We start from the raw sequence: 14244 nt of genomic DNA on the forward strand, positions 1-14244 counted from the left end.
GAATATCTTTTCAACTGCTCCTATTTGAGTGGACTGCACTGTGCGCGTGGAAATCAACATTTGACTAATTGCAAATATACACAGTGTGATATTATAGGCAGCTTAATTTAGCTACACTCAAACGCAAATCCTGGCATTCATGGTTGCAAACTCAATTGGCTAACTGAGCTCATTAGCAGATGCCGCCTCTGGCTCGCTGGGCGTCAGTGGCCGGTAATGTGGGGCAAAGGAAATTAAATTAATTGCACATTTTAATTGACATCGCATCAAATCAATTTGCCGCCCAGGCGGCGATTAATGTATGAATGCAGCCAGATCGAGCTCTGTTTGCCACTGTTCCGCCCAGCCTTTTGCCTGCATGCATAATGAGCTCCAGCCGCTGCTCTTGGTTGTGCATTGAACATCATTGGGCGGCCAATGCCGAATGCCAATAAATTATGCCAGGTGTGCGCCGGTGTGCGCGTTAAGCTTGTACATTAACTATTTGGCTCGCTACAAACTGACCCACGGGGCGCACCACATAAACATTCACACCCACCTAGCCAAATGCCGTAACTCTGTGTGGGTCAACTTCTGTTTAGCAGCAATGGAATCGTAGAATTTAACACATTTCAAATATGTTGAAATACTATTATAATCAACTGTAAATTTGTAATGTAGAGATATGACAATTATTATTATTTACATTATTAAAACAAAATATGATATATATATATTCAATATTTAAATAGAAATGTAGTCAAGCCATTTCATTTAGATTTTATTGAATGAGAACAGGCCTTGGCATAGATAACTCATAACTATTGTTGCAATTTTGGTATATTATTGCTCAATAAGAGATACATTTTATACATAAAAACATATTATCCAGCTATTCAATAAGAGATTCAATTTATATGGATATATATCATTAGAACTCTTGCGAGTCAACCCAAATAATTTGGTCACATTTCAAACTGCTGTCATGACACTGCAATTAACAATATAATTTGTGTTCGACTATTGTGGTTTGCTCCATTTAATGTTAGAATTGGCCATGAGCTGGGATCAAATAATATTTTGAAATGCCATAGAATATCACATGACAATGACAATTAAAGCGATTTGAAATTACTCTCAATTATACTCTAATCAAATGACTGGTTTATCGAATCGAATTGAATTAAATACTCTATGCACACTGTATTTATGCAATTGCTAAGATTGCAGACGAAACTTTATACGTTCAGCTGAATTGCTGATGCACTGCATGTGCTCGGAGGGGGAAGGCAGCTCAGCTGCTTACACGTAATTTATTTTACATTTTCTCAAGGTACATAGAACAAATAAACAGAAACAACAAGAGTAAAATATCGTAAAACACAAACTCTCTGCAGTGACTATGTGAGAATGTGAGAATGTGAGAATGTGATATTTCGAATGCTGCAGCTGCTGCAACTTCTTCCAGCAGTTATTAATTGTAAAAGCTTGCCAACTTGTGTGTCATTGTACAGCTGGAGCAAAATACGAAAAGCTCCTCAATTTCGTATATGCTCTAGCAAGGCCTTAGCTAATATGAATGTACCATGTGACAAGAGTTTAATTTGCCAGAGTTTTTAATCAGGCATCAATTAAGTTAGGCATTGGCAAAAGTTGGAAATTGCTCATAGCTAATCGAGTACAGGGTATCTGCTAGTCGGCCAATTAGATCAGTTTAACTCATTTGCGGCTCTGCTCCGGCTCTTCAGCGAAAAACGGAAGTTCTTTGTGTGCGAAACAAACTTGAAGAGTGCAGGCAACAACTACAACAACCGCAAAAGCAATTGTGCAATTACAACAAAATGCCTGCATGTGCACGCATGCATGTGTGTGTGTATGTGTGTATGCGTGTTTGGGTGCATTTTTATATGCCATCGTATGCGTGCGTGTAATTTATGTTTTCAACTTAATTAAAGTTAATTTTTAATGCCGGGCGTGGTCGGCAGGTCTGCGGGCATGGGCGTGTCAACTGGCTCAAAGGCGCTCGCAAACATTTTAACAACACTTGGCATTTCATGCTGGTGACATTAAACAGCATCAGCATCAGCAGCAGCAGCAGCAGCAGCAGCAACTGCAACTTTTGTCATGCAATGAGGTCAACAATGAGCGGCCGCAAAAAAGTATGCTACATTTTTTTTGCTACTTGCCTCTCTGCTTTGCTCTGCTCCGCTCGCCACGGCTGTTTAATATAAATGCCAATTAAATGCATGTTGCTCGTTGCAATAAAAAAGGTCACCTGGAAATGGCACAGCTTAATTATAAATAACACAACACAGGCACAACAACAACTATCAATAATTAATTAAGAATGAATGAATAGCCGGCCCTCTTGATATGCATATAAAAAACTCACTTCACGAGAGAAAAGTCTTTTTCTCCGAAAGGAATTTTCGCTGCAGACCTTCAAGTCTGTTGCCTATGAGAGCCTAATAAAATAAATTATATTTTAATAATATTGTTGATAAGATTGAAAATAAAACTAACCTATTTTAAACTGATTGTAGGTAATTATTGCATTTTTAATAATTCTGTAAGATAAACTATTTTCATGAAATATAGACAATTTTAGGCAGTCATAGTTAAATACTTTAGCAGAACTTTTGAGAAGTGAAAAACTGAAATAACTACGTAGACCCAAATTAAACATTTGTTAATAATGCTTTAGTTTTTTTATTCATCTTTTGTTTTACAGTTTTCAGTAGTTGATCCATTGCAACACCGTTGTCAGATATCGTCTGTATATGGTGATATGCTGTCAAAACTCAACGGGCAGTGGCTATGTAGAATCTGCTCGCAGTTCTCCTCGCGCATATACGGAATGTGATGTTTCTCGTGATCCTCAAGGCTAATAATAAAAAATAAATAAATAAAAAACAAATAAAATAAATTGTGCAGCTTCATTGACAATCGGATCCTAACTTACGTAAACATATATCTAAATAGTTTGTATAAGAAACCCTGACTATCGTTGCCAGCTAATGCTGTGCAGTATGCTTTAAGGGCACAGGCTTGGCCATCGAAGCCACTGCGGTCCATTAGCTCCTGGACCAGCTCATATGTGTCCCTTCTGAAGGGTCGATTCTCATGCTTCACCAATATCGGAGTGTTGGCTCGAAATCCAAAGCCATGCGCCCAAATAGTTGGGCTTGCTATCACATTGTTCTTGACATTTATGCGAAACTTCAAATGGAAAGAGGCATTTGTTAGGCAAACTCGAATGGCAAGTTAAGCCTCTGCTGCTCGATTGTTACCCACAAATATACGAGACGTCTCAATTATGTCCAGAAAGCGTTTGGCTCGACTATGCGGAGTAGTTGCATTCAGCTGCACAGCCACAGTCAAGTTGACCAAAGCAGCTGTAAGCAACAGAGAAACCTGGAGAATGTTCATTGCTGAGGCTGCAGCCAGAGAACTGAACTAAACGCAGCGTGACAGCAGCCCGGGCAGTTACAAATGTGACAAACGCAGCAGATTCTTGTTGAAAATTCAAACTGGTTCTGACAATAACATTGATTACTACTAGCCTGCTAAGTGCTCTAACTGTGCCAATTTCTGTACTACTGGGACAATTTGACGCTACCATGCGAAATGAATTCAGCAAGTGTGTATGAAACTGCTGAGGTCTTTGACTACATTTCTTTGCAAACTAATTTGTGCTCTTGGAAAACAAATCCTAAACTAATCTATTGTGCATAAGCCATCAGTCATGTTGGTGGATCCTACACTATACTCACCTAAATATTAGCTTGAGTAGCTTGAACAGCATTCCGCTCTTTTGATGGGGCTTATCAACATCCAAAATGGCCGTGCAGAAGGATTTCAACAAGCAGGCGCGTCCATCAAAGCCATGGCTAAGCAGAAACGATGCTTGATTGAATTATACAAGAAAAGGTAGCATGATGAGTGAGTACTTACCCATCCAGGGCAGATTCCAGTTTTGAGAACAAGTCGCGCTTGAACAGAATTCTGTTTTTCTGGCGCTGCTCCTTGGCATCAGGAAATGGATAGTTGGCACGAAAGCCATAGCCATAGGCGAAGAGTGTATTGATTTTGAGCAAAGTGTTCTTGCCATTGGTACGCCACTGCAGGCGCAAAGGGGAGTCCAGTCAGTACTATAGACTATAGATTCGAAACGCATTAAGATGCTCCACTCACCGACATACGCGAGCCCTTTGTGAACTCCAGGTAGCGCTTGCCACGTCGCAGGATCCGTGTGCCATTGTTAACTGTCAGCTCGTTGGAGTTGAAATTGTCATAGTGCATGTCAATGTTGTCGCTGCTGTTGTGATGGCTGTCGCTGAGAGCGGACAACCCATTGAAATCGTCGGCACTATGCACAACAGCCGAGCCCATCCAAAACAGAACCAGCATCAGCATCAGCGCTACGGCTGATGGGTGTGCTGACAGGCAAATCAAGGAGCAGCTGCCTCGGCATTTGCGCTTGTTGATTGCTGCACTTGCTAATACACTGCCAGGCGACGACATTATTGATCCAAAAAATGCTAAGCACAATTATTTGACTTGTCTTTCAATTTAATATTAGTCTTTTCTATTTGTTTTCTTTGTGTACATTGTCTGCTCGTTTGTACGACGCGCTTCCGTCCAGTTTTTCCTGGAGACTGATGTGCCCTGGTATTCTTAATCTGTTTGACATAAATACCGGTATAGACCACCACCTCAGCCTCAGCTTTAGTCTCAGTCTCAGTATCGCCCCGACTTCAGCTGAGAGCCCAAGCAGCGCGGCAAACAAACAAAATACCAACAACAACTGAAAGTCGTTGTCCCCTGCCTTTCATAGTTGTTTGTTATTGTTGGCATTGCTTATTTACTTATTTATCGCTTTGTGTGCTGCTCTGACATTGCATGTCTCTGCTGCTACTTGTACCAGTTTTACATTTACTTTTTCGTCTCTATTTCTCTCCCGCTGGCCATTTGCTGACTGTCTTCAGAAGAGAGCCGGACATGACATCCACTTGTTAACACTTTTTCTCTCTATCTTTCATGACGCTAATCGTGCTGATTCGTGTTGACATGAAGAATTTACCAAGCCAGCTGTGGGCACATTAATGAAAGAGGTGCGAAGAGCGATTGAAAATCGGGCTTGAATCTGGGTGAACTTTCTTTTATTCTAAATAAATTCAAATTGATCAATTCTGTAAAGCCGAATCAGGAAAGAATATTCATAATTAGAGATTTCTTTGATTAAAATTAAATGTGTACAGGTTAATTCAGTTGAATTCATAAGAAAACTCTATGACTATAGGGATGACTAGAGCAGAGCAATAAATGTGTCAGGAATACATAGATTATAGCAGCCTGTATGAAGTGAATTGCCTACGAATATTTGTTGGGCGATAATTTATATAATTTATATTGAAGGCAACTGTTTTTCATATAATGCAGATATCAGCTTAATAAGAATGCTTCAAAGAATATGGAGCACAGCTGTGAGACATCTGCACATCTGTGGAGATTTGTATAAGGATCGACTATATCAGTTGAATGCTTGGAGCCTGTTGATCGAGCCTGAAAGTAGGAGTGGAATTTGAGGTAGTGTACAAATTGTATGCGTTGAAAAGGTTTGTGCTTGATGTATCGTTTATTTATGGGGTGCTGGGTTAGTGACTCGACTCGAATCTAACTGCTACGAACCTTACTGAACTCGGCGAGCCCTTGCAACAGTAAGCATAAGAATGATTAAGCAAGCGAAGAACATATTCTTTTATTTCATCATTTATTTATCATTTATAAAATGTACAAATATTACTTTTTTAGATAAACCTGTAATAAATAATAACAAAATATATAAACAAACATTTACAAAAGTATATGCACACAGCAGAAAGGGAGCCAAAGGGCTGGACATGAGTCGCCTGATTGCGTATGCATGCAGTGTTGTCTCTGAAAATATTGGTTTATTCTGGCGAGCTTATAAGTACATGTGCTGCTAAACATAGAATTGAAATATTCTTATATACATACATACACATTATTTATGCAGAGTAGTATGTACTTACATAAATCCAAATGGAAAATCGTTTCCAGTTTCCTTTTGAGGCACGCTTAAGACATTTAAAATATTCTAGTTAAAATAAATGACTTAATTTTCCGCTTTTCTTTTGTTTTTTGCCACATTGAGCCACACATCATTAAAATGACATGACTCAGCTGCAGAGTTTATTTGACGATTTATCTTAGTTCAGATAGCAGGAAATCGTGTAGCCAGGGATCCTAGATATGTCTTATATACTCTTACATTGAATGGATGAACAATAATTTGTCAATTTTATTTTACTAATTGATTTGAGATTTAATGATTATTATTTTCTTTGTATATTATCTTTTTTATATTAATATTGAAAAATATATATATTATATATGTACTTTATTCAACGATTCTAAATAAAAAGCCCTGGTTCTTGGCACAGACTATTACCAGCTGTCAATGTGGACTGTGAAATTTTGTCAGCGCTTAAATGTTTCGCTTAATTTTCACTCAACTGTCAGGCCGAGCAATTTTCCGAGCTTGATTAAATTAAATTTCCAACAAGTTTGCCAAATATATTTCCGAGTGCTGTCTTTTTTTTATATATTTCTTTTCAATTAAATAATGTTCAGGCTTTCGGTATAAGCCGCGGTGCCAGACGGCAATAAGTGCTACTACACACACACACACACACACTCACTCACAGACACACTCAACTCACTCCCCTCGCTCGTAGCTTCGGCCGTGGAGTTCGGGTTCTCAGTTCCAATTCTCGCTGCGAGACAACATATCTCGACTCGGCTTCGATTGGACACAACGGGATGCAACGAGGGCATTTGAGAAAAATGAATTGCCATTTATAGCCCGATGGCAACAAGTGATTCGGACAAGGTATTGCCGTGGCTGGCGCACCGCGATGCGAGGATCCATTAAAACGATTTCATAAGACAATTTTTGTATTGCAATTTATTGGGCGTAATAATTTTTCGGCGGGGTCGAGTATTTACCGAAAGCCAACTCCAGCAGCGAGAACTGACAGGCGTATTGCTCGGCACAGTCGACATTATGGGCGTGCCGATAGGCATTATCGTAGTGCACAATGTCTGAATTCTCCTGCAGCTCTCGCGTGAAAATGCGCTGCTTGGGCAAGCTGAAAGAGAGAAATGGAGTGAGAAATCAATATGCTCATCTGTCACTCAATATGTATGAATATATATAATACCTGAATATTACGCGCAGCATCTCGCCAATCATGTTCATCTTATTGCGCTGGAAATATTGACGACTCTCGCAAAGAGTGCGCAGAACACAATCACGTCCATTGTAGCCCATGCTGAAATTATAAATTATTATTATTATTATATAAATGTAATTGGCTAAGATATGAATTCATTTATATGAAATATTAGAAATAAATTTGTATTATTTATACATATAATAGTTATAAAATTACATTATTTTTTAATATCATGAATAAAATATATTTAAAGAAAGTCAAGAATAATAATGTATAAATAGTAATATATAAGTATAAATTTTGAGTAAATGTAAAAGTAATTATTCAGCGGCCTAAGTAACGAGAAACGAAATTCAACAATAGTAAAGAAAATCATACCTAAGAAGTTTTCATATCTAAGTATTCGTAGACTGATTGATCATGTTCTTATTTTAATATATAAATAATAAGAAAACTGACAGCTTTTGAAAAGTCTAGAATTTCATAAATAGAAATAAAATAAAATAAATTAGACTAGCAACACAGACTTGTTTCCACGTTAAAATTATTGCTTATGATTGATATAAAATAAAAATATTATTACAATAAACTAAATGCGTTAAATATATTCTATAACTATAAGATAATATTCCCCATTACATTAATTTCCTTAGTACATCCTTTTTTTTTTTTTTTTTTTTACTTCCATCTTCATTGTTAAATTAGGTATATACTATCTTCCTTTTTGAATATAGTAAATTCTATGTATTACTTATTAGCGATTGCTTCAATATCCTGATAGATAGCACTTCTGGTGCGACGGCGTAATACAGGCGCAAGTAATGGATTCCGTGTGAAGCCGTGCAGGCTCTGCAGGACCCACGTATTGTTGGGCAGATCGTAGGCCACGCCCCAATTAAGACCGTAACTATTGTAGGCGTAGTAAGGATTGCCAATGATGCCGACTGTGATGCAAACAGCAACCTGAGCAGTGAAAAGTGCAAGAAATCAGAGATTTTACTCGACGAGGGGGGCAACAGAGATGAGCGGGGGTGGGAGTCGCTATCCAATGTGACAGTGACACATACGGTGAAGGAGGAGCCTTCGGGAAAGCTGAGATAACGCTTGGGTCGGCTCAGTCTGCGTACGGATTTGGCTGACAGTGGTTGGTCCGAGGGAGCAGATGATGCAGACGTTGTCTTTGCACGTTCCATCATAGTCATCAATGCTGGCACCGGCACCGGCAACGGCAGCGGCGGCAACGGCGGCAATAAATCATTGGAAGCGTTGACGCTGCCAAGTGGTGCGTCTGTTTTATGAGTCATGAAAATGGCTGGCAGTGGAGTGGCTGCATTTGCAGCACTTGTCGTCGCAATTAAATCGTAAATCAAAAAGTTTGCAACAATTAAACGATAATTAAACAATACGAAGCGCGCGTAAATCATGGCTAGCTACGTGCCGCACAGCTCGAGGCGCTGAATGCAACTGCCGCAAGACGTTTGCAAAGACAACGACAAAAGGTGAACAATCGTTGCCAAACAAATGGCCAAAGTGCAAATGTGCCAATCGACAGTTAGTGTCGGAATGCAGCTGCAACGTCTCTTTGCAGTGCCAACAATTGCTGCCAGTAACAGCAGCAACAACAGCAACAGCAGCAGACATAGTCGAAGTTGGCGTCGCAGTCACGTTTACAATAAACACGACACAGACAGGCCACACACCAAGGCAAACACATACACACACTCTCACTCACACACTCACATTCATTTACAGGCCGTGGCAGGTGCTGCGGTTTAATTGAATTGCCTATAACGCTTTTCGGGGCCAAGAAATCCACCTGCTGGCTCGCTCTAGCGGCAGCTGCCTTGCGCAAAAACAGTTAGCACCAGTGGCGCAGTCAGAGATGCCTGCACCACCGACGATGAAGATCGATGATTTGATTGCCATTCAATTGATGGAGTGCAGTGCTAGCTGCTCTGTGTCCTTTAACCTTTACGAATTGCTTGTTTATTAGGAAGAGCTGAACAACATCTACACCTGTAGAAATGGTGTCAAATAAATTAAGCATTTAAGTATAAGCTTAAGGCATGTTTCTTATTGTATATAAAAAAATCTACGATTTTATAATTTTTAATTATATTTTTGATGAGGATGATTTTATTTATTTATTTACTTTTTTTTTAATAAAGATTATTTTTATTTTACTTTATTTGTAATCTTATATTCTGAGTACAAAAAAAAAAAAAAAAAAAAAAATTAATATCGAAAGCTTTAATTTTTTGTGTAACTATATTTTTATTTAATATACACAAAATAATTGTGACAACTACCTTTAATAATTGCTAGATTCATAGGGCATTAGAGACTTTTTTCTGTCCTACCCCTCTCTCATATTTTTACAATATATAAATATATACAATACACATAAAAATACTTGAATGAAATATAATATTATTTAATTTAATTCAATCTTTGGATTTAGCTAAGCAGACATCTACTAAAGTATACAAAATATAGAATTTGTTAAAGTAAGTTGGCGAAACTCGTGAATCGGCCTAAGTCTAGTTAAGCTTTGCTCTGCTGTGTGCTGGCCATGCGAATGGCTGGAATTGTGGAAACAAGTAAACAAACAAACAACTTCATTAGCTTCGCATGGCAAACAGCACACAGACAGATATGTATGTATCTGTCGTCTAAGTTGGCACAAGCACAGAAAGTGCGTGCATGTGCGTGTGTATGTGTGTATGTGTGTGTGACAAGAAATGTTTGTTGGCAAAGCAAAGCGCTTAGTTGACCCATTAGAACAAAAAGGCTCGTAAAGCAAGGCCAAAGTCAATGGCCAAAAATTGGCAGGCGTCAATTGTGGGCGCTAAGCAAAACAGACAATCGAAACGAAACGAAACGAATCGAATCGCATTGAATCGAATGAAAACAATCATAAAATAGGCCCCAATGCGAAGATGAGCACGTGTAGAAAAGTCTGGCTAAGGTCAATGGGACACCCAAGTTAAAGTCAAATGTTCGGGCCAAAACTTCTGATGACCACTTGAAGCTTAGCAGTCGCTGCAAATGACGCACAAATAGACCAAAGCCTTGTGATTACCATGACAATGTGTCTCTCCCTCTACCCCTCCCCCACTCGATTTCTATGTGTGTGCGTATCTGTTTCGCTTCGATAAGGTCGGGGCCTTTTTCAGATTGAACCAACGAGATAATGGTAGCTGGGAACTGCAAATTCGAATGATATATGTAGATGTTTGCCCTGTAAAGACGCTGCACATTATTCTCGTTCCCAATTATAGTAGTCTTTGTTGTAGTGCATTTTCCTTGGGTCAATATTAAAGTTGTGCGCAAAAGACTTTTCGGATATTAAACTATTTCCGAAGCATACAAAAAGCCAATTTAAATGCTAATATAAAATACCAACATTTTATTATTATGCCAGCCGCACGCATTCACACTCCCGCACACACAGACAGACAGAGAAACAGCCAAACAGCCGAACAGAATATAGTTGTGGCTGGCAGGCGTGCCTGGAGAAGGGCGTGGCAGGTTGAGCCTGTAAGTTGAGGGGGAGGCAGACCACTTGAGCTGCGAAAGTTGTCTTGGGCTTGGCCGCACTGTGCGTGATAAGCCAAGTGCTTGGGCTGACTACAGCACACACACACACACACACACTCACACGCACACTCATATACATGTTAATATATATATTTATATATAAGTGGGTATCATTCCATATACAGTCGCAGCTTGAGTGCACGAAGGAACAGTCAGTCAATTCGTATACGCACACAGCTCACGAACACTGCGAGCATGTAAAGTAGCTACATATGATTTTGCTATTGAGATATTTATTGAATGTATGCCAATGCAAACATTGGCTTAGCGTGTCACCTAAACGGCTTTATGAAGCTCTCTTAACATAATTAGAACATTAAGTCTAAATCGAATAGGCAAAATATACGAATTTCCACTCAAATATTGTGATAAACTTACGAGTGTGTGCCAGAATAACAGCGAATTCTGTTTGATGAGATCTGATAAATTGCTTAAGTTGTATTAAAACGTATAAAGAAATAATAATTGGCAAGAAAAATTAGTAAAACAAACAGTTTCAATTATTTGTTTTCTCTTTGTATAAGCTAAAATTATTATTATACTTAAATAAATAATTTGATTTCAATGTAAAAATTTGAATAATAATAAAATATATATTATATTAATTATGATATATATAATATTAAACTGAAGCCTAATCAAATTGAATTTAGTTACTTTATCATCACAAAAAGGTCCTGCAGTTTCAGCTAAGTTAGGAGCATAGAAACGGTTTAAATCGAATAATTCTATGTTAAACTTTCACTACACTTGAGAATTGTATGACTATCCTTTACACTCACCGTGCTTGTGTTTTGGCTTGTTTTCGAGCTCACCTGTCTATCATTGCCTCCAGGTTGCCATAGAGATCGCGACGATGTCTGCGCTTGATTTTGGCAACTGCCGCGCTGGGTCTCTTTCTGTTCCAGCCGTGGGCATGGTGCAACACCCATGTGATGTTGGGTAAGTCGTAGGCAATGCCCCAATTCAGACCGAAGCTTAAGTACAAGTAGTGGGGATTGCCAATGACGCCCGTGGTCAGGCAGATAGCGGCCTAAGTTTGCAAAGAATTTGGCTTAAACTATGCAGAAACTCTGATGCTGTTGTCCGCATGTGTTGTGTGCTTTGTTTGCTGTTCACTTACCGATGCCGATGAACCCAGAGGGAATGCCACAAAACGTTTCCCCCTCGAGAGTTTACGCTGTGACAATGGCCTCAATGAAGCAGCATGCGGCTCCAAGGGGTCCATTTCCTCAGCGTCTGTCAGCGTGATATTGTTGACTCGGCTTTCATGATTCGTGTGCGCATCGATGGCTGTTGCCAGCTGTGCTGCTGTGGCAAACACATCCAGAGCATCGCTTTTGGCCCCAGCATTCAGAGATAGTCCGCCCTGGCAATTTCCCAACGGCAGCAGCAACAGCACGAGCACTAGTTCTAGTCCAGGAACCAGCCAAGTGGTTGACATATTCTGGCTGCGTTTATTTCGACAACTGAATCAAAATTTCGGCTTGGATGTTGGGCAGCAGCATTTGTGGCATCGTCTGCCGGCTCTTGCCATTTGCCATCGATGCCAAGTTGTTAATTAAATTAGATTGCAAACTGGTTTCAGGCCTGACCCAATTCTTGAGGTTCAGTCGTGGCCAGTTCGATTTAATTACTTGGCCAAATAAAACTCGCTGCGGTCAATCATGGCCAGCACTCCAGATCCAAATTGACTAGCCACGCTGTGTCCTAAGCTCTTGGTCTAAATCGACTCTGCAGCTCGACGACCGTCTTGTCCGTACTTCAGTCGCTCGACGCATGCAGTTATGGCTGATCGAATGCGCTGTTTACTCCTAGTGCTGCTGCTTACCACGTTGCTGACTCTGGTCAGAGCTGGAAATAACAGCTCCGATAGCCGCGCCCTCAGCTATGTCCGTGAGAAACCGAAGCATCTGCCGCACTTGTTGCAGCGGCAAAAGCGTTGGCTTATCTTTGAGTCAGGCACCGTCGTCGCAGTAAGTGATCTGGCCAGCAATGGCCCTTCGTGTGCCATGAAAATCATTTTTATCTATTAAATACTACAGCTAACTGGCAATTGTGCAAAGGCTGTGATCGACACTATTCCCAGAGGCTTGCTGCTGCTGGGCGAGATGACATCGTTTTATGCAGTGCCTGCATCGGTTGATGACATATTCCCAAGACGCAGACGAAAGCCAAAGCCCGCATCACCTCCACCACCATCACCACCACCATCACCACCAACACCATCACCACCTACTCCAGCACAAGCTGTGGCACCTGCAGTGCCTGCAGCAGCAGTTCCACCCGCACCTTTGCTGTACTCTCAGCAACCGGTGATTGTACCCTTAAGTCCAGCCGATCCCATACACTCGTTTTACTACGCATATCCGCAAGTGTCACCAGTTGTAGGACACCGCAAATCCTATGTGCAGCAGAAAGCCAGCGGCTGTCCTGCATCCCAGCTGGTGAAGGACGCGTATGGCAACTATTACTGCCGGCCCTCTGCAGTGGTCCGGCGTCTGGGTCGCGAGCTTAAGAGAAACGGTGCCAACCTCGTGAACGAGGGCCAGAGCCCACAAGGAATGCTCTTTGATTTGCTGATAATGCTTTCCCAGCTGTAAGTACAGTAAATACACCAAAAAGCGCACACGCTTAACACTTGTAAAATTCTTCGCACTCTCTCTGGGACAGCCACCAGTATAAGCCGCGCTACTGTATCATGCGTACGCTGTGCGAGTCCCGCCATCTGCTGGTGCCACCTGGTCAGTCGCTGTTCCACGATATCTTCCGCATTCTGCTGCGCTACGTGCACCCGGAGATTGCCCATAAGCCGGCATATCGCAAGGCCTTTACCGCTGGCCACTCCCTGCACGAGTGCGCCCAGTGGTATGGGGCGTACTGTCCTCAGAGCTTTTTACTACATTTCAGCGAACATTTTTGGGGTAAATTTGCGAATGCATTTAACAAATAAAGCTATCAAACATAATAAAATAAAATATATATCCGACCTTTAGTTAATCTGTAAAGAAATAATGTGGTTGCTGACTTCTATTTTAGTTGTATCTATAGCAAATTTTTGTTATAGTTATCTAAAGCTGATCGGTATTTATATTGAAATATGCATTCGAACCTTTCATTTATCTATAGTTCGTGTCAAAATCTATAGAACAATGTTGCTATTTTCATTCACCAAAATATCTGCAAGGGAAACTCTTATTTCAGACTCACTAAACGAATACACTTGCCTATGATGGTGTTTAGTTACGTATTGATATTTATTCTTCTGAGCCCGGGTTTATGCACCCAGACTCATATGCATGCAAAAATATGAATTTTTCACCCTTAATTCTATTGCGTCTACTGCTGAGTGTGTAGGGTTCAACATTGGTCTATTACATATTCTTATCCTACGCAGAATTTA

At 40.3% G+C, this 14244-nt stretch overlaps 3 protein-coding genes across 4 annotated transcripts; 1 reads left to right on the forward strand and 2 right to left on the reverse strand.

Annotated features, from left to right (window-relative positions):
* Window positions 1-2670: 2670 nt before the first annotated feature.
* Window positions 2671-5378, reverse strand: LOC108620705 (uncharacterized). The gene is made up of 4 exons (XM_089462913.1): window positions 4174-5378; window positions 3934-4100; window positions 3753-3869; window positions 2671-2863 (listed from the first exon to the last, which is right to left on the reverse strand). Exons 1-4 carry the CDS (start codon window positions 4501-4503, stop codon window positions 2743-2745), a joined length of 735 nt encoding a protein of 244 aa, XP_089319039.1. The 5' UTR covers window positions 4504-5378; the 3' UTR covers window positions 2671-2742.
* A 1574-nt stretch (window positions 5379-6952) lies between these two features.
* On the reverse strand, window positions 6953-13710 carry LOC149270336 (uncharacterized). 2 transcript variants are annotated; one of them, XM_089462912.1, is made up of 4 exons: window positions 11965-13710; window positions 11657-11874; window positions 7227-7337; window positions 6953-7154 (listed from the first exon to the last, which is right to left on the reverse strand). In XM_089462912.1, the coding sequence occupies exons 1-4, from the start codon at window positions 12283-12285 to the stop codon at window positions 6971-6973; spliced, it is 834 nt and encodes a 277-aa protein (XP_089319038.1). In that variant the 5' UTR covers window positions 12286-13710; the 3' UTR covers window positions 6953-6970. The 2 variants fall into 2 exon arrangements, with proteins under 2 accessions (XP_089319038.1, XP_089319037.1); XM_089462911.1 differs by lacking the exons at window positions 11657-11874; window positions 11965-13710 and adding exons at window positions 7993-8204; window positions 8309-8718.
* LOC149270337 (uncharacterized) lies at window positions 12596-13844 on the forward strand. The gene is made up of 3 exons (XM_089462915.1): window positions 12596-12817; window positions 12887-13440; window positions 13515-13844. The coding sequence occupies exons 1-3, from the start codon at window positions 12629-12631 to the stop codon at window positions 13792-13794; spliced, it is 1023 nt and encodes a 340-aa protein (XP_089319041.1). The 5' UTR covers window positions 12596-12628; the 3' UTR covers window positions 13795-13844.
* Window positions 13845-14244: the final 400 nt, after the last annotated feature.

The sequence above is a fragment of the Drosophila arizonae genome, chromosome 2 (assembly GCF_054131065.1).
Source record: "Drosophila arizonae isolate 15081-1271.41 chromosome 2, UAZ_ARI_1.0, whole genome shotgun sequence".
Lineage (NCBI taxonomy): Eukaryota > Metazoa > Arthropoda > Insecta > Diptera > Drosophilidae > Drosophila > Drosophila arizonae.

What these genes read in the sequence shown, in the direction of transcription:
- LOC149270336 (XM_089462911.1), bottom strand. Translation starts at nt 8,665, where the DNA reads ATGATTTACGCGCGCTTCGTATTGTTTAATTATCGTTTAATTGTTGCA. An exon ending in CCGAAGGCTCCTCCTTCACC is followed by an intron (nt 8,205 to 8,308) that starts GTATGTGTCACT and finishes TTCACTGCTCAG; the next exon opens with GTTGCTGTTTGCATCACAGT. An exon ending in ATTGAAGCAATCGCTAATAA is followed by an intron (nt 7,338 to 7,992) that starts GTAATACATAGA and finishes TTATAATTTCAG; the next exon opens with CATGGGCTACAATGGACGTG.
- LOC149270337 (XM_089462915.1), top strand. Translation starts at nt 12,629, where the DNA reads ATGGCTGATCGAATGCGCTGTTTACTCCTAGTGCTGCTGCTTACCACG. An exon ending in AGTCAGGCACCGTCGTCGCA is followed by an intron (nt 12,818 to 12,886) that starts GTAAGTGATCTG and finishes TAAATACTACAG; the next exon opens with CTAACTGGCAATTGTGCAAA. An exon ending in CTGATAATGCTTTCCCAGCT is followed by an intron (nt 13,441 to 13,514) that starts GTAAGTACAGTA and finishes TCTCTGGGACAG; the next exon opens with CCACCAGTATAAGCCGCGCT.
- LOC108620705 (XM_089462913.1), bottom strand. Translation starts at nt 4,503, where the DNA reads ATGTCGTCGCCTGGCAGTGTATTAGCAAGTGCAGCAATCAACAAGCGC. An exon ending in CTGGAATCTGCCCTGGATGG is followed by an intron (nt 3,870 to 3,933) that starts GTAAGTACTCAC and finishes GTTTCTGCTTAG; the next exon opens with CCATGGCTTTGATGGACGCG. An exon ending in CTACTCAAGCTAATATTTAG is followed by an intron (nt 2,864 to 3,752) that starts GTGAGTATAGTG and finishes TTTTATTATTAG; the next exon opens with CCTTGAGGATCACGAGAAAC.